Raw genomic sequence first — 18,839 nt, 5'->3', positions numbered from 1 at the left:
TGATGATGGAAACAGACATGCCACCAGCAGCCACACTTAGGCTGCTCTCCCCAGTCAGGGAGACCACCAAGATCTTCATGCTTGGCCAGTGTGGTTCACATAAAGCAGCACAGTCCAGTAGAAGTTGCCATCACAACCTCATCAGTGCATGAAAAGAAGAAGAAATATTCAGGATGAGCATGGCTTGTGTCTGGGTCTTATGCCTCCTGGGAAGGAGAGTGCATCAATCAGGAGGTGGATCTAAAAGTCTGTCCTGGACCTAAACTTTTCCCAGCAAAACTTGGATGAAGATGCACCCTATGAAGAGCTGTGGTTTCCATGAGTTGGTTTTTCTGACAAAAATCAACAATGTTGCTTAAAATTCCTGGCCCCATATGGTCCTGGAACAGGTGGCAAGCTCCTGTAGGAAGAACTGGATCATTAAATCTGCACCAATATTTCAGTCCTTGTGGATTTGCACCCATTGCTTCTTGTATTCAGATGAACCCCAAACTCAAAGCAAAGCCAAGTTGAAAGAACAAAGTTTCATCCATTGTTTTTCTCATCAATCAGTTATGAAATTATTACTTTCTCATTTTTTCAATATTAAACCTTTGATCAGTCCTGCATTGTGAACTTCTGATTAGCCTTGGTTAAAATGAAATCCAAACCAGGGCATGTTTTGTGTCATCTCTGATTTTGAAGTGAAGATTTTTCATGTCTTTACTGTGTTATTCACAGTTACTCTCACAAAGCCATAGCCAAAAACTTACTGGTACTCTTGGAAGAAATATGCTGAGAAGCTAACCTAACTGTAGCAGGATTCATTTATTACTTTGCATAAAGCATAAAGTTTGCTGTGTTTCATTACTAGTCCAAGTTATAATCCCCTGGTATGACACCCCCTTGCCCTTTATTTAGCTGCATTAGGAAAATGAGGGTTTCAGCCAAGGTCTGAAGTTTGGAAACCAGCCCTCTCAAACCTGCTTCCATACAGAGACCCACAGATGAAAATAATCTCACGACCATCCACTCCTTTAGTAAAATCTTATGCAATTAAATCTATGAATTTCAATACCTGAAAAACAGGATCTGATGACACATGACAAGAGGCAAGTTAAAATATGTATGACTTAATACCAGCATGGTAGGTAATCTTCATCATCACAAGTTTAGAGAAGATGAAATCAAGGCATGGGGTGGAGTTTCCTCCTTTATTCCCATCCCGTACCTTGAGTCCCATCCTGAAAACAAGCCCAATAAGTGTTGCTGAATAGACTATTTAGACAAAACAGGAAAAAAAAAATAATCTGAAAAGGTCCTTGTGTGGAGTCAGGCATTGCTGAGGTACCTGGTGCATCCCATCTCTCTTGGTTTGCTGTCTCATGGTAATTCATTGTAGGGAATTATGAAATCTAGGCAGTGGAGCTGCATGTTCCTCATCAGCCTGAATCCAGCTCACATGCCAGGATCAGACCAGTCCATCCTAAATCTGTCCTAAAATTGGCTATTGGCTGGGAGGCTCTGGCAGCTGATGGCCACAGCAGCTCCTCTCTGCTGTGTGCAGGGATTAGCTGGCGAGCCTTTAAACTGCTCCTTGTTTTACATCTCACTGGAGGTAACATTTAAGGATCTTCTAGAAGTCAAGTGGCAGGACAAGATTAATTAGGATTCCCTTCTAATCCTAATTACAATGCTATTTGCTTCCCACGATAGGAGGTGTTCATTATCATATGTATAAGTTTATTTCTTTAGTCTGCCTGCTTCCCTCCCTCCCCCCAACAAAAAAAGGTTAAATAATATTTAATACATTTTTACAGTCATTAAAAAAATCAACTCTTTTTAATCTGGTAAAAACATCAGATGTGCAGAGGAGAAAACCATTCAATTCCCTATTAATTTCCCTTGCTCTCTAATTATATGCAAATCCACCAAGCCCAGGTTTTAATTCAGCCTGTTCGCATTAAGAGATCAGAGGAAGATTCCAAATGGGAAAGTGGAGTTTGACGTATCGTCAGGGGCTCGTACAAATTCGACTGGAAGATAAATTCCACATTTTAATTAAAATGTTTATTCCGCTCTGCACAATAACGTTTGCTTGCTTTCAGAGGAAAAAAGGGGTATTAAGCATTAAAGGAAACTAATTCCTCCTATCAAGAAAATTAGGATTTCTCCCAGGCAGACACAGGGTATCATCCAGGATTAGCAGCTGTAGCATTCTTTGTAAACATGTCACCCTTGAAAGTGAGCAACAAGGAAAGCTCCTATCGCCTTACAGCTGCAGGGTGTCAATAAAGCATCCCTTCAGCTCTGGAGGGGATTATCTTCCCTCTGCCACCTCCAGAGAGCCATTTATCATGGAAACTGGGAAATAAGTGTGAGCAGAGATTCGGATAATGTGGGGGCAGCTCTGGGCTGGAGCTCTCCCTGATCCTGCTTGGGGGTCCCTGGTGGGTTTTGGGAATCTGGGCAGGGAGGAATGCCCCTTGCTGCAGCTCTCATCCCTTGGGCTTCACAGCTGGTTGGAAAAATGAATGGCAGTGTGGAAGTGACATCCTGAGCCTCAGCCAGCCATTCCTGGGCCATCCCAGCTGCAATGCTGCAGAGAGGTCAAGGAGAGACCCTGGAGGAGACTTGGAGCAGCCATGGCTTATTTCCTGGTGGCCATCCGTGTTGGAATGGTGCTTGACATCCATATCAATACCAAAAGATTTCACCCTCGCAGAGCAGTACGTCCCCAGCAATGCTGATAACTATGGCTAATTATCATCCCAGTTGTATCGTCTTATCTGTTAGTTAGCCAGTGGCATGTGCTTGGGCATGGCTACATCTGACATTAAAAGATTTTCGCTTGGTGTCATCTGCAAGTGCATTGCCTTGCTGGTTGGATGCGGTGGGACAAAGCTCTCTCTGAACAAGTCAGCAGCATTGCAATATCATTTTATTGTTATTATTATTACTGTTATTGCTGTTAATTGTCACAGCGCAGTCACTGAGGCAGGTGTTTACTTTCAGTTGGGGTGAGACACTTGATTGGTTGTCTTTTTTTTTTCCAACCAGCGACATTCTCTCATGGTGAGATCCCTGCCCTGAAGCTGAGCAGGTTGAAAAGAAATAAAGAGAAAGAATAATACAACACAATAAAATAGGAAGTATAGTGCCTGCCATGAAGGGCTGGCAGCCACCTGATCCCAAGCCTAGAGACAGGGTCAGAAGCCCTGTGATGGCTCTTCTGCCCAGGTCCCAGGGTGACACCCACAGAACGGTGCAGCATGGAGGGGCAGGTTTCACCCCTCTGATGTTCAGAGAATCGAAACGCCTTAAATCACATCAGAGTTGTTTTGGGGTTTGTGTTGCATTAACTCCTCTATGCTCTTTCAGGTCCATGGCCTGCTTTTGTTTTTGTGCCGAGCAGCCAGGAGCCCTTCCTGATGCCTGGGGGACGTGTAAGCAAACATTTGCCTCTGGAGATCTGCACAGCACCCATGCCCACAGGGTTCCTGTTGGGCTGATTCACTGGCAGATGCACCCAGAAATCCTACAGGCTTTTCCATTGGCTGCTGTAGCGTGTCCTCGGCTGGGAGGGATGTGACAAGAGGGTGCCAAAGCCACCTCAGCTCAGATCCAGGACCCAACCAGGGCCAGGGTTTGCAAAGGGTTCCTCCAAATGGGAGGAAATGCCCCGAGCTGGTGGTGTCTGAGTCTGGGACGTGGCCCATCGGGTGTTAATCCTCTGCAGCTCACCCAGCCTTTGCACCAGGCACATGGCAGGCAGGTCTCTGGTCCTTTTGGACACAGTGTCCTGAGCCTTACCCAAGGGCAAGCTGTGGCTCTGTGGCATACTTTTGCTTTCCTCCCTTACCCTCCTGGACATTTCCCTGATTAATTCTGGGTATCAGACCAACCGCTTGTCTTCAAGAAGCCGAGCGAAGTAAAAAGAGGTCAGATACTATCAACCTCCGTGGGTCAAGTAAGTTGCCTTCTCATTTGAGGCCTCAAGTGTTACCAGTAACTCCAGGGTTTGCAGCTTTTGATTCAAATTCGCAGAATCACGTAGCACAAAGGGAACAGAGATTCTATTTATTTTTTCCCCCTATCCCAGAACACAAGAGGCAGTAATGAGGGGTGGACATTGCAGACCAGGGGAAGTAGCTGGGGAAGGAGGGATGCAGCCCCACTGTTATATTACCCCAGCATTTGGGAGAAAATAGCTGGGGTTTGGTGTTGTGGTGCAGCAACACTGTTATATTGCCCCAGCATTTGTTTCCACAAAGCCAAATGTCACCATCACCCTTTGAGGGACCAGGGGGTGTTTCTGTCCCCTCCGGAGCAGATACCCCGCAGTGAAGCTCCTTTTTGTGTTGCTGCAGCAGCAGCAGCTTTTCCTGAGCAAAGGGGCTTTCTGCACACTTGAGGAGGCTTCTGGAGTGAGGTGGCTTTTCTTTTTTTGTAGAACGTGGCTGTAAACATTGAGTGACGATGCCAAAAGTTCTTTTTTTTTAGGGGGTTTCTTCTCTCTGGTATGGGCTGTAATTGCCTCTGTGCTTGCCCTCGGTCACCATAGAAGAGGGCTTTTGAACTTTATTTTTCCATGCCTTTTTTTTTTTTTTCTCAAAGAACCACCTACATCTTTCTCTTAGAAGATAAATACTTGAGAAGTGAAACGGCTCTTCCTGTGCCCGTAAACGGTGAAAAGCTCAGCTATTTCCCCTGCAGAGTTTAACTTAAAAATAATAACCATCATTGCTTAAAAACAGAAACCAGCAGCAGCACAGAAGGTCACTGAGAACTTTTAAAAGGTTTTGAAGTTCTTTCCCTGTATTTGTCCCCATGGTTTCTGGACCTTGGCCACTTCTCTGAGTGCTGAGGCATGGAAGGTGTTAAGTGCCAGCGTCTTGTCCCCTGACACCCAGCAGAGTCCCCCAATGCTGCTGAGATGCACATCCAAGTTGCAGGAGGGGCTCAGCATCCCAGGAGCTGAGCTTTGCCACTCAGGCAAACGCATCCCTTTGGGTGTCTAAAAAAAGAGCAGGGCTGCTCAAGCACCTTCTGCACTTTCAGAGCAGAGCTGGATTTTAAAGCTGAAAGAAATGACAGAAAAGGGAACAGCTGAGGGGATAATGCTTCATCAACCACAAAATGTAGAGTGTAGGGATAAAAACCTGAGACAGGACAAGTTTGCCTGGATGTGTAACTTAAACAGTTCAGCTCCTCACTGCATTTCATATGCAGAATTAATGCAAGAATTAATAGCTGCAAATTGTTACTTTCTCCTTTGTTTGACTGCTGCTTGTAAGTACTTATGGGCCAGTCAGAGATGGGGTGTGCAGGGCAGAGGTGCACTCCTGGTCATGGCAGATATGGTCTTCTGGTCCCTGGAGCAACCCTTGGTGGTTCTAAGGGTACGGGCCAGCTCCAGCCCTCTGTGCTGTGGCCACACAGGGGCCAGGGAAATGACAGAATCACAGAATGGTTTGGGTTGGAAGGGACCTTAAAGAACATGTTGTACCAACCTCCCTGCATGGGCAGGGACACCTCCCACTAGATCAGGTTGCTCCAGGCCCCATCCAGCTTGGCCTTGACCACTTCCAGGGATGGGGCATCCACAACTCTGGACAACCTGTGCTGATGTCTCACCACCCTCACAGGAATGTTTCCTTCCTAAGACGTAACCTAAATCTGCCCTCTTCCAGTTTAAAGCCATTACCTGTGTCCTGTCACTACAGGCCTTCCCCAGCTTTTCTGTAGCCCCTTCACGTACTGGAACGTGCTCCAGGGTCTCCGTAGAGCATTCTTTTCTCCAGGCTGAACTACCCCAAGTTGCTGCTGCTAAAATTCAACTTTGCTGGAGGGGCTGGGCAAGGGCAGTGCCTGAGCGTGGGTGGCTTTAACTTTCCCTGTTTCCTTTCTGCTGCAGCAGTGGGCTGGGGCAATGCGACTGCAGCAAAAGTGAGAAAAGAGCAAAAAGCTGCTGAGATGAGAAATGAGTCGACTCTGCCCTCGCCTGCGGGCTGCTGAGGGCTCCAGCCCCAGCGCTCGCAGTCAGTGCCAAGAACCATCCGCAGTGGGGATTTGGGGTGAACTTTTGTCACAGCATCTCCTGGTGCAACACCAGGGGCAATGAGGGGTGAAGGTGTCTGCTGACACAATCCAGGGCCCCATGCTGTGACATGTTATCAGAGCTTTGAGATGCCCTATAAGTGCACAGGGCTGGGTTTGAGTCACAGGCTTCTGGTCCTTGAGCACCCCAAATGACAGCATTGCTCTGTCAGCCCTCCCAGGAGGAGCTCCAGTCCCTAATAACTTTCTAATTTGTATTGATTGTTTGATGAAGAGCAAAAGGCACATTCCCCCTGGTAATGGGCACCATCCCCAGCAGCAGTGCAGGCTTGGTGCAGCCTGACTGTATAACTTTTTTTCTGTGGCATGGTGACTAATTTTTGCAATGAAAAGGAATTAATTCCTCATTGAATCAGCAACAGCAAAATTCTGTAGGTTTTTGTTTTTCGTAGCTGATGCGTCAACTCATCTCACCCTGTCTGAGAAGCGACATTTGAGTGGACACATTTGGGGTGACTCTGGGTGCATATGCTGCACCCCTGGCCTTTCACCCTGGAGCAGGGCAGAGGAACAGAGACAAGTTCTGAACTCGCTCCATCTCTCCAGAGGCACCCGAGCAGGGCAGAGGAGCACAGAGATGAGCTTGGAGCTCACCCCACCCATCTGCCAGCTCTGCACCAGGACTGGCCTCAGGGTCTGCTCCCACCCGCCAGACGCAGGGACAGCCAGACACACAACCTGGGGCTCTCAGGCTGCCAAAACCCCAGGGTGACAGCCACTGGTGTGGCACAACCACCAACCTGAGCTGCTGTCCCTCAGCCAGGCCCCTCGCCCCATGCCAGGCTGGCCCACACCTTTTTTTGTTTCACTATTTTTGGGGCCAGCGATGTGGGAAAATTTGAAAGTGACATGACTAATCTCACCTCACTGCGGCTCGGCTCCTCAGTGAGGCTGGAAACCACAGCACTCTCCCCGGTCACCCGCTCGTGTGCCGGGGTGCTTTCTGCTGCTGTGCCATGGGAGACAGATCCTGCACCCCCCCCAGGTGCTTCCAGCCACCCTTCATTGGCCTGGGATGATGGAGGGCCCCTGCTTTTGGCATCATAGAGGGGTTATGGGGCATTCCTCTCCCTGCAAACTCTTCCACATCCGTGGAGGGGCTGCCAGGATGGACAGTGGCTCCTGTGGAACTGGCGTTTCCAGCAGGCTCATCCTGGCTTTGCTTGCTTTTGGGCTGACCACAGGATTTTGGCTGTTCAAGGTGTTGGCCGGTGCTTCTGCACCAGCAGGATGTGTTCAGTGGTGGGGAGCGGAGGTTCATGCAAGGCAGGCAGCACCCCCTCATCCTTCAGTCATGGCCCCAAAGGTGCTGGACCCCAACCACACTGGTGCTGTGCACAGTCCTGACAGTCTGTCCCTGTTCTCTGGCCTGCAGGGTCCCCGTGTGCCAGGGATCCCCTGTGTGCAGGGCATCCCATCTGTGCCTGGGGTCCCTGGTGTTTGTGGGACCACAAGACCCACAGACTCCCATTTGTTTCAGGTCCCCTCTGTCTGTAAAATCCCCTGTGTCTAAGAGATCCCCTGTGCGTTTGGGGTCCCTGTTAGCTGGCAGACACCCCCCTCTCTGATGCTGGCTCTGCAGAAGTCAGTCCCTGCTGAAGCCCAAATTCCGGAGACATTTTCCTTCCTTGAAGCCCCAGCTGGCCCATCTGCAAACACACAGTCTCTCATTTCAGAGTAGCTGTTAAAACATCTTGTAAAAAGAGAGCAAATGCTTAATTTAACAAAACCTTTTGCACTAAACTGGGCACCAAGTAGAGGCAATAGAATGAATCTGCTTTTATTTTAGTTATGAATTTTCTTATGCCAGAAAATTTATTTTACAAATTCCCATCTGGAGGAGCAGTGGTGCAGTCCAGCACCAGCAGGATGCTGGGATCCCTGGCAGCTTGGTGTCACCACTGCTTCTTTTAAGAGCTACTCTCCATTGCAGAAAGAAATAGTTTTCACAGGTTACAAAACATTCACTTCTTTTCTTGTTATTTGTTTCTTTTTCTAAACTGATACAAGCAGAAAAAATTGTTTACCATTTATTTCTAATATTTTCACCAGGCGCACTGCGGCTCGGCTCCTCAGTGAGGCTGGAAACCACAGCACTCTCCCCGGTCACCCGCTCGTGTGCCGGGGTGCTTTCTGCTGCTGTGCCATGGGAGACAGATCCTGCACCCCCCCCAGGTGCTTCCAGCCACCCTTCATTGGCCTGGGATGATGGAGGGCCCCTGCTTTTGGCATCATAGAGGGGTTATGGGGCATTCCTCTCCCTGCAAACTCTTCCACATCCGTGGAGGGGCTGCCAGGATGGACAGTGGCTCCTGTGGAACTGGCGTTTCCAGCAGGCTCATCCTGGCTTTGCTTGCTTTTGGGCTGACCACAGGATTTTGGCTGTTCAAGGTGTTGGCCGGTGCTTCTGCACCAGCAGGATGTGTTCAGTGGTGGGGAGCGGAGGTTCATGCAAGGCAGGCAGCACCCCCTCATCCTTCAGTCATGGCCCCAAAGGTGCTGGACCCCAACCACACTGGTGCTGTGCACAGTCCTGACAGTCTGTCCCTGTTCTCTGGCCTGCAGGGTCCCCGTGTGCCAGGGATCCCCTGTGTGCAGGGCATCCCATCTGTGCCTGGGGTCCCTGGTGTTTGTGGGACCACAAGACCCACAGACTCCCATTTGTTTCAGGTCCCCTCTGTCTGTAAAATCCCCTGTGTCTAAGAGATCCCCTGTGCGTTTGGGGTCCCTGTTAGCTGGCAGACACCCCCCTCTCTGATGCTGGCTCTGCAGAAGTCAGTCCCTGCTGAAGCCCAAATTCCGGAGACATTTTCCTTCCTTGAAGCCCCAGCTGGCCCATCTGCAAACACACAGTCTCTCATTTCAGAGTAGCTGTTAAAACATCTTGTAAAAAGAGAGCAAATGCTTAATTTAACAAAACCTTTTGCACTAAACTGGGCACCAAGTAGAGGCAATAGAATGAATCTGCTTTTATTTTAGTTATGAATTTTCTTATGCCAGAAAATTTATTTTACAAATTCCCATCTGGAGGAGCAGTGGTGCAGTCCAGCACCAGCAGGATGCTGGGATCCCTGGCAGCTTGGTGTCACCACTGCTTCTTTTAAGAGCTACTCTCCATTGCAGAAAGAAATAGTTTTCACAGGTTACAAAACATTCACTTCTTTTCTTGTTATTTGTTTCTTTTTCTAAACTGATACAAGCAGAAAAAATTGTTTACCATTTATTTCTAATATTTTCACCAGGCTAAAACCCCCAAGAGTATTGCAATTCATGGAAATGTTTTGGTTTGACTTTTTGGCTTCTGACCTTCTGTGCTACATTTTGCAAAGATTAGCTTTAAAATTTTTTTTAAAAAAAAGTCTGTTGAGCCAGCAAAGCAAAACTATTCATTTTTAGCACGTCACAACTAAAGAGATGACTCTTTAAAAAATGCTTCAAAATACTTGCTAACACGAGGTGCTTCCCAGAAAATGTTTGATTATGATCTCTCCCCCTTTTCTAATGAAAAACTCAAATTTAACTTTAAAAAACCTCATTTATAGTTCTGATCGCCCAGCCCAGTGCTGGCAGGCTCGGATAACTCTGTGGCTGTTGGTGGCCCTGCTGCTGCCCACACTGGGCATGTGTGACATGGGATGGCAGCAAAGGCCAAGGATCAGGTGCCAGATCAGGCACCAATGAGCCAACAAACGCTGTGGCTCTGCTCACGAGGGTGATCCTCACACGCAGGACCTGCTGGGTTTGTGTGTGCTCAGTGAAAGGAGAGTTTTCCAGCTAGCCTGGAGCTGCTCTCACAATCAGACACCCATGCGTGAGCGGTGAGGTCTCCTAATTTTGCCTTGCCAACAATTAGTCTTTCTTAATAATTGATGCCACGACGACTTCTCTTTGCTCATCCAATTACCACTAGTTATTAAAGTCACTTCTTGGCTTCAAAGAGGGAGCTTCTTCCCTCACAGTCTTTTTTTTATTCATAATTCTTTACAGCCAGGATGGTGGGGGCTGATGAATCCCCGTGTGCTGTGGGGTCAGTGCCATATGGCACCAGCTGCCAGCACCAGGCATGTGGGGACAGGAGCTCACCAGGGAGGAGCAGAGTCAGGAGTGTTGCACTTCAGTGAATTTGAGAGGGGAAAAGATCCCTCCAGGCTTGCAAAACTCTTTCTACTGCTCTGTCCCCTCTGGAAATACCGTTCTGGTGTTGCCATAAATGAGCCTCTTCGTTTCTGTAGTGAGGTCGTGGCTGCACAGCTCATTCCACAACTTGCCCTCAAAGGAGTGGGTGACACAAAGTTGTCCCCAGAGCCCTTTCATGTCCCTCCTAGCTGCCAAAGGATGGGACTTTGGGTGACTTGGGGCTGGGGCCATGACACTGGGCACCAGCTGTGTTATTTTGGAGGAGCAGGTAGTCAGCAGCTCCATCACCAGCACTCTGAGCTGTATTGAAACAGCTTTGGGCAGGAGTTGCAATAAGATGCTTCACCAAACCACAGCACGTCACACTGATGCCCCAACCTCATCCTCCCAGGTGACCTGTGAGAGGACAACCAAACCAATATCAGCCCACTCAGCAAACAACATTTATATCAGGTTAATTTTACGGCATATACATTGTCAGCTGCTAAGTTCTGGTTTTGAAAAGCCTCTCCAAGGTTCACACGCTGCAGCTGATTTCAGAAACTAAATCTGGACCTTGTACGAAAGAGAAATTGATACAATTTCTCTGCTGTATAGATTTCTATAAACGAGTTATCATTTCATAGCAAAGACACATGCGGCAGCCACAGAGCATCTGGTGAAGACCAGGAGCTGTAGATGTGGCCATGGCCTGTGACCATTAACAGCTGTGGTGTTTGAACTGGGGATCACCTCTGGAGGAGTCTTCTTGGTTTCTCCAGATCTTTGTTCAGCATTTTGTTTTTCCCCTGGTTGACTGAATCTGGGAGATGGGTTCCTGCAACAAACTCCCAAAGGGAGGAAGCAGGAGGGGCATTAATAGCTTCCTGCAGAAATCTTGTCCTGCCTCCCTCCTGAGCATCCGTCCCCACCAGCTTTTCATTACTTTAAAGAGTAAAATCTTTTCAGCAAGGCAAGTGCAAGAGTAGAAGTGACCCAGGGAAGGCCAGTTCTTCTAACTGGTGCAACGTCTCGTTTCCCATCTGAACTGGTGGAAAATCTGAGTAACTGAGCTGTAACCGATTGTACCACCAAAGTACAGGGTTCTGCTTTGATGGGGAAGGAGGACAGCCCCTGCCTTTGCTGTAACCACACATGCTTTCTGCTTCTCACTGTTGAGGTATCCTGTGGATCAGCATTGGGACTGTTCAGCTGCCTTTGTAGTGGTTGGGTCTCCTGTTAACAGTTGCAGGCAGCAGGGCTGTCTGGTGGGTGGTGCTGCACCTTGGAGCAGGCACGGGGCAAATGGGAAGGAAAGAGCTGCCCCACTCTGAGCAGCAGAAATGCTGAAGTTGAAGTTTTCAAAACAGCTCAGCATCAAGCTCAGTCGGCTGCAGTGTCACGTTAAAATGTACACATGCATATCCCTAATTTAGGCTTTATGGCTCTTAAATAAGCTTAATCATAGCTAATTTTAGAAATATCACTGAAAAGCTGTTCTTCGTCTCATTTCATGGCCAAGAAGAATAAAAGCTTAGAGCTCCAAATGTGTTTAACTAAGCAGGAGCCAGGCCAGGGCCACTCACGATGGGGAAACCACGTAGCCCATGGCCTGGCTGCAGGACAGGGATGCCTGTGCCACACCAGTCTGTGCTGGAAGGGGAGGGCACATTCCCAGTATTCCACTATACACAGTAAATCTGCACCTGGTAAGGATTAGGAATTAGGGTTTTCCTTCATTCTTAAATGCAAACCTGCATGCCTCTTGGGTTTTATTTGCATGAGCAAACCTTTGCGGGAAAGACAGATGTAAAGCGGTGTCTCCATCAGTCTGTTTTCCTTTCCGCTCCGTGGGTTTCCTCGTCAGAGCAGCAATGCAAAACACAGGACTTGCCCAGGGATCTTGGGCTGCTGTGCAAGCAGGTTGGAGTGGCAGGGAGAGGTCTAGGACAGGTCCTCCAGGGCCATCAGCTCCCGCTGGGCCACCTCCACCGAAGCTGACTGGCGTTTCATGCTCACTCTGCATGAGCAGAATCATTACCAAAGTGAAAGGCACCAGTGAATCAAGTCCATAAATTGTAAATTACTTGTCAAAAGTCATACAGCAAGTCATCTGTAGAGGTCCTGGTGGGACATAAGAGGCCTGGCTAGCAGTACCCAGCTCCTAGCCCCTGCAGAGCTGTCTTACCTCTTCACTTCTCATTTTCTCCCTGTCTTGGAGTGCTCTCAGTCCAGCTTCTCTTTATGGATTTATCTGGGACGAATCCTAACATTCCATCACCAAGACAAAGTCAGTTTGGGTTTAAAGGCAACCACGGGCGAAACTGGGCATGTCGGGAGCAGCTTGAGACGCTGGAGGCGAGGAGGCTGGCGCAGATGGCAGCGGCTGTGGGTGCATGTGTGTGTGTTTTCCTCACAGCTCTTTTGAACAGGTTCCCCTCTCTCTGCTCCAACATGCAGAAATGCTCCCCTTGTCTTCACAAAAAAGTGCCTTTTACAAAGATAGTGGGTTCTGATGGCCTTACCATGTGTAACCTGTAGTAGCTGCAAGAGGAGACGGATTTTTCTTTGCTGAATTTTTCAGGGATTGTTGTATCCCCAGCACTGCTCCAGCTTACTCCAGTCCTTCTCCCAGCACTGGAGCTGGGACCAAGGGGGATTTCAGGCCAGGGCCTTGCTGGTGGCCATATCATGGCTTGGAAGGCATTGTCCTTGGCATAGCTTGAGAGCCCTGGTTGGGAAAGCCCAAGCGTGGCTTTCAGAGTGAATGTGCAGGATGTGAAAGTCCAGATTTAAACCCTGTGGTAGCACAAGGCAGAAAACAAGAGCCATGCATTGAGTAACATGCTTGTAGCAATTCATCCTGGAATGAAAGATACTGGAAATATATTTTAAAAAGAGTTATTCTGGGTGTTGAAAACTGCCTGCTGATTTGAGCTGGGTTCCACCAACCCATGCAACCATCTTCAACTGTTGTCACTGCTCAGTTTGTGGATTTTTCTCTCAGGACGCTGTAGTGTTAGTTAAGTAGGCTAGGGCATTTTCTGCCTTGCCCTTGAGAGTTCACTGGGGATTTTGAGTAATCCCCAGCCTCAGTTGCTACAACGGGACTGCAGAGGGCACCGGCCCTCCTTGCTCACAGAGCCCAACGACATCTGAGTCCTCTCCCTCCTTGTCTTTTGCAGTCCAACAAAGTTCCCGTTGTGCAGCCGTCCCACGGAGTCCACCCACTCACCCCACTCATCCCTTACAGCAACGACCATTTCAGCCACGGCTCCCACTCACCCCACTTGCCTGCTGACATCAACCAGAAACAAGGTAATGGCACCACTAGGAATCTGCCTTCTGGGAGGGGGACAATGCTGGAGATCACTGAGATCAAGGCTGTCACCATCCTGGCCCCAAATCAGTGGGACAAGTCAAGAGGTTTGGTTAACTGGGGCATCGCTTAGCAGCAGTTTATTTAGCGTATTGGCAACACTTTGTAATCCTGATCAAGAGGATTTTTATATCAAAAGTGCCACTTCTGCTGATCCAGTGTGCTCAATTCCCTCTGCAAGCTTGAGACCAGACCAGAGCCTGCGAGATGATGCATAAGAGTCAACCAGAAAATGGAAAGTAATCTTTCCTTTGACTCATACCCAAACTGTTCTCAGGTTGTCATTTTGAGACAATAAATGCTTGAAACAGGAAATATTTTGACTAAATAGGATTGGCGTCTGATGCCTAACTGGATTGTTATATGTGTGTGTCTGTAGCCACACGTTACGTGGTTGTAACACAGTTTGGCTCTTGGGGTTCCTGTGTGAGTCCAGGATATGTCAATTAGCTCGTGAAGCTACAGAGGAAAGTACAGTAGGTAGAAGTTAAACCCTGAACTGTAAAACAGAGGCATGTGCACAGGAATTCACCCCAGCCCATCATTCTTCCTGGGTGGCTGAAAGCTGAGTGTAAAATCAAACTTTTCTCAACCTTGTGTCAGTGCATCTGTTCAGATTACTGGGGCTTTTGTACAAACCTGGTGTTGATTTCATGTGAAAGCAAGTGAATTCAAAGGGTTGTGTCAAACTACATTCACAAAGGGATTCAGGGTCCATCAGAGCCCAGAAATCCATGTGAAAGCGAAGCCAAACCAACTGTTTTGGCTTGGGCAAAGGCCTCCACCCAAGAGGGATTCAAACTGTCTCAGAGACATTGGCTTTGCCAAGTCAACATCACTGTTAAACAATGGAGTATCAAGGGTGCTCTTGGCTGGAGGATGTGCTGACTTATCCTTGGTCAGAACCCAGAGGCTGTGTTCTAGACTCATCAGAGATGCTGATGGGGAGGATTTAGGTCCAGTGTACAAGACACCCAGGCACATCCCACTTTTCTTCCAGCCAACACATTGCTTGTCAGCCCCCAGAGCATAATAAACTCAGTAGAAAAAAGATGAAGAGTTAACAAAATAAACCCATTAAAAGCTCAGCTAACGGCAGATTTCTGAGCCTCAGAGGAAGCGTGCAGATTTCTGAGTCTCCCAGGAAGGCAACCCAGCCCACCTTCCCTCATGCTGCCCTTGCAGCTGCCTCACAGAGCTCTGCCCACACGACCCCCTCACCAGGAGCTGCCCCCAGGGGTTTGCTGGTAGCCTGGAAAGCCTTAAGCTAGACAGGGACAGCTCACCCAAGGGAGGAGCTGGTTATATCCCTCCATGGAGGCTATGATCAGCAGTGTAGTCTCTCAGCGTTCAGCTCTGTGGTAATTCTGTAATTCTGGGAAGCTGAATTCTCTGGCCACACACCCTCCTGCACCCTCAGTGCAGGCACTTCCCACTCTCCCCTTTCCTATTTAGCCTGTACATTTAAATCAGAGACAGGGCAAGTTTGTCAATCCCAGAGACACCCCAGATCCTATTTATCCTCAGCTGGGACCTGCCTCCATGGTGCAACTGTGATCAGCTTTGTATTCCTGTAGTTTTGGGGCAGGGGTTTCCTTCCCTGTTCATGCTGGCTGTGTCCTATCTCTATTTTCACGGCTGAAATATCTCCCATTATCACCTTGTGTAGGCACTTGAGAGTCACCATCATACTCATTCTCACAGCATCCCTTTAAAGTATTACACAGTAGCCCAAGGACACACAGACAAGGAAATACAAGCAGGATCTTCTGAGTCAATGGCTGGTGGCCCAACCACTGGACCAGCGAGAATAACTTGTGCTCTGGCTTACGCAACTTGGATTGTTGGAGGTCCAAATCTCAGGGAATCCTGGCAGCTGCCTAATGCCAGTGCTGGTTTTGTTTGACCTTCAGGGGGCTGCTGTGTCCCACTTGAGCACATCTGTAGTTAAATCTTCTACTCAGTTATATATTCCTTTCAACTCAGTTATATATTTATTTTAGCAAACTCCTAATAAGATGCTTGGAATCTGCCAGTGGCATTCCTAATTAATAATTTATCATTAATACACCTAGGAGAATAATCCAGACTTCTGAGTTGGCAAACTGCTTGCAGCTAATCACCGATTTGTTCCATGTATTTATTGCCCAGAACAGCTGCTGGACAATCTCTGTAACCAGTCTTTTTGTCTGAGGCTCATTCACCATCAGCATTCCAGGATGCTGTGGCAGGGCTGAGCCCAGCTCCCATCCTGGTTTCCAGACTGGGGGTCAGCCGGAGGCTGCTTGTGCCAGCAACACTGGTTGTCTGAGTTCCACCCACAGCCCCAGGCCCAACTGGCTGTTTTCAAGCCCAGGTAGAAGCAGGAAGGTGCTGGGACTGTCTCCTCTGGCCATGCCACCCGTGCCAGCAGCTTTGAAGATCAGGCAGGGATTCCCCGTGTGAAGGGTGAATTCCCAGCTGGCACCATACCCACCTCCACTGTTCTTGGCACCCACAGAGCCCATGAAACAATTACTTTGAGGAGGGACTTAGATTGTTCAAAATCAAGCTGTAAATGATGCCTGCTGGAGTATCCTCATGGGGGTTCTTGGGGTTGACTGGTGGGGGAACAGCCTTGACCATCAGTTGGCACCTGAACAGGCTCCCTGGGAAGGGCAGAGGGGTGTCCGGAGTCCATCACATCCTTCCCAAAGCAACCTGCAGCTTGGCCTTGGGGTGACACAGAGCAGGGAGGATGCTTGTGCAGCAGCAAGCTGCCTTTCACACCCCCTTACACCACTTTGTGAGATTCTGCAGCAGAACAGATGATCCACCACATCCCCACAGAGAGAACCACAGCAAGAAAAAGGGCAGTTACAATATCCTGCCACTTTCAGACATCAGTTTTACCAAAATGCCTTCCCTGCTGCCCACAGTCCTCATAGATGGAGCAGCCAGGGGGGTAAGAACGGTGCCAGGTCAGCTGGAGAGTGCCATGCTGGGTCCAACTCATGTCTTTCTCCTTTCTCCCAGGAGTGCATCGTCCATCCCAGACCTCAGACATCCCTGGTTTCTACCCCCTCCCTCCTGGTGGAGTCGGACAGATCACGCCGTCGATGGGATGGTGAGTGTGGATGCCCCCGGCCCGCCGGCCGTTCCCCGCAGGGGATGGTTGGTGGAGCAGCCGTTCTCTGTGACCTCCATGGTGCTTTCACCCCAGCTTCATCCCTTCTGCGTGCTGTGTGGTGGGGAGGATTGAGCCCTGTTTTAGAGATGGGGAGCAGATCCATGGAGAAGCTGAAGGCTTTGTCCTGGCTGGAGCATCCCTGGGGCAGGGTTTTAACCTGCCCAGTTCAAAACCATCTCCTGCCTGTGCAGATTAGGAAGCCAAGGGAGAGCTTCCTACCTGCCTCTCCTAATCACCAGAAAAGCCTCTTTTTTTGAGTAGTAGGTAATTTTCTCCCTCACTGGGGTTTTCAGCACAAACAGTGGTTTCTCCAAGTATGCCCCTGGCATAGCATCATCTAATGGGATGCTCCATCCAGCAGGCCATGGTGCTTCTCAGGATCTGACAGGCAGGACAAAAATACATTGTGGCAGAGACCTGCTGGGTGAAGGACCCCAGTGTCCAGAGCCTGGCTGTGGCATGGCTCTCTTGGTGGCACCCGCTTCCCCAGAGGGGACAGGAAAGGAGGGACCATCATCTGGAGCATTCCCAAAATGTTCCCCCTACATAAGCCGGCCCCAGAGGGACTCCCACAAAGTGGAGCCTGTTGGAAAACCTTCCCTAGGGACATGAGCTAAAAACACACCGGTGTGTGCTCCATGGGCATTGCTGCTGGCTTTTGTCACCGTGGTGGCAGGCACAGTGAAGGAACAGGTCTGGTGGGCAGTGCCGTGCGGGCATCGTTACTCCTCAGATTAATTGTTAATCCCAGCTGGTGATGCAGGGACCTTGTGGAGGCTCCAGGAAGGCTGGTGGCTACAGGGGGCCAGGATGGGGGAGTGGGGAAAGGGCAATGGCAGGGGCAGGCGGCCAAATCCCCCCTGGGCTGGCTAAAAAAGCCCAGCAGAGATCTCCAGATACATGAACATACTGCAAAATGGGAGAGGCAAAGCATTTTACCAAGTAAAATGTTAGCTTTTTGATTTGTTTATGAATTTCGTGTTCCAGCTATTTAACCACAAGGAGCAGAGGCTGAGGCCTTTGATACAGAGTTCAGCTTCAAAGAGATTACATTTTGCCTTCTGTGCTAAATCTGCTACTCTTGGGCGATGATTTAACTCCTCATATGATGTGATTCATCCTCAGGAAAAACAAGTACTGGGATGACTATGCTATAACATGAAAGAAATCGTTGGGGGTGGGAAAGCAGCCTGTTTGCCAAAGGTCCATTCTTGGGGTGGGATGCTGTTAAGGGTAGCCCTGGATGCATGAGGGGCAAAAAAGTCTGGTTTGCAGGAGGTTTTGTTGTTCAGTTGGTGGATGAAGGGGTTGGCACTGCCAAGAGCTGCTCCGGCATCAGTGGGGTTTGGCATCCTCAAGCAACCTCATCAGACGCCTTCATTAGTGACTAATAGAGCAGATATGGTAAAGCAACAAACGGCCCGATGGAGCAGAGGGCAGCACCTCGAAGTGCGGGTGTCTGTAACAGAGCCTTGGCTCATCTTTTGCCTGCCCAAAATTTAGGGAGAGAGCCCAAAAAACCACTCCCAGTCTGGGTGAGTGAGGAAGCAACAGAGCCCAGCAGGTATGCGGCAGTGTTGACCCCTGTGCAGGAGGCGGCAGGCGGCAGGGGCTGCACGACACGCTGCACAGGGATGCCTGTGCCAGGGATGCTCACACTGATACCACCAAGCCAGGAAGCAGCTTTTCCTCCATGATCCAATGGGCAGAAGTTGGGCAGAAAATTACTTTGTTCTCACTGAGGGCTTCAGGAGGAGGAGCTGCCAATCACTCTCTCTAATTAGCTGGGATGACAGTCAGATAAAAGCCTCTGAGAGTCCAGTTGAGTGAGTATTTAGTGGCAGGAGCCTGGCAGCAGACAGCTGGGTGCCTGCAAACCACGTCACTCACCTGCTTGTGCAGTGCAGTGCCTTGGCTACCCCTTCATGACTATCCCACCTCTTTTCTCCAAGCCACCCTCCCATCACCAAGGGATAGGGGTTGCAAGTGTACATTCCTCACCGGCAGGGATCAGTTGTGCAACTGCATCCATTTGTACCTCAGAATCACTTGAGAAGCCTCAAGTGCCCAGCTCCT

General features: G+C 49.2%; 1 protein-coding gene across 1 annotated transcript in view; it reads left to right on the top strand.

The window, feature by feature from the left end:
• TCF7 (transcription factor 7 (T-cell specific, HMG-box)) overlaps nucleotides 1–18,839 on the top strand; it is a 70,729-nt gene that overhangs the window by 36,154 nt on the left and 15,736 nt on the right. Inside the window, exons 2-3 of the mRNA XM_009995511.1 lie at nucleotides 13,401–13,533; nucleotides 16,610–16,700. Of these exons, the coding sequence (XP_009993813.1) occupies nucleotides 13,401–13,533; nucleotides 16,610–16,700 (224 nt within the window). The remainder of the gene's footprint in view (nucleotides 1–13,400; nucleotides 13,534–16,609; nucleotides 16,701–18,839) is intronic.

The sequence above is a fragment of the Chaetura pelagica genome, unplaced genomic scaffold, assembly GCF_000747805.2.
Source record: "Chaetura pelagica isolate M959 unplaced genomic scaffold, ChaPel_1.0 scaffold420, whole genome shotgun sequence".
NCBI classification, from domain to species: Eukaryota; Metazoa; Chordata; class Aves; order Apodiformes; family Apodidae; genus Chaetura; species Chaetura pelagica.
The sequence above is the reverse complement of the archived record's forward strand: the minus strand, read 5'-3'. Positions and strand labels throughout refer to the sequence as shown.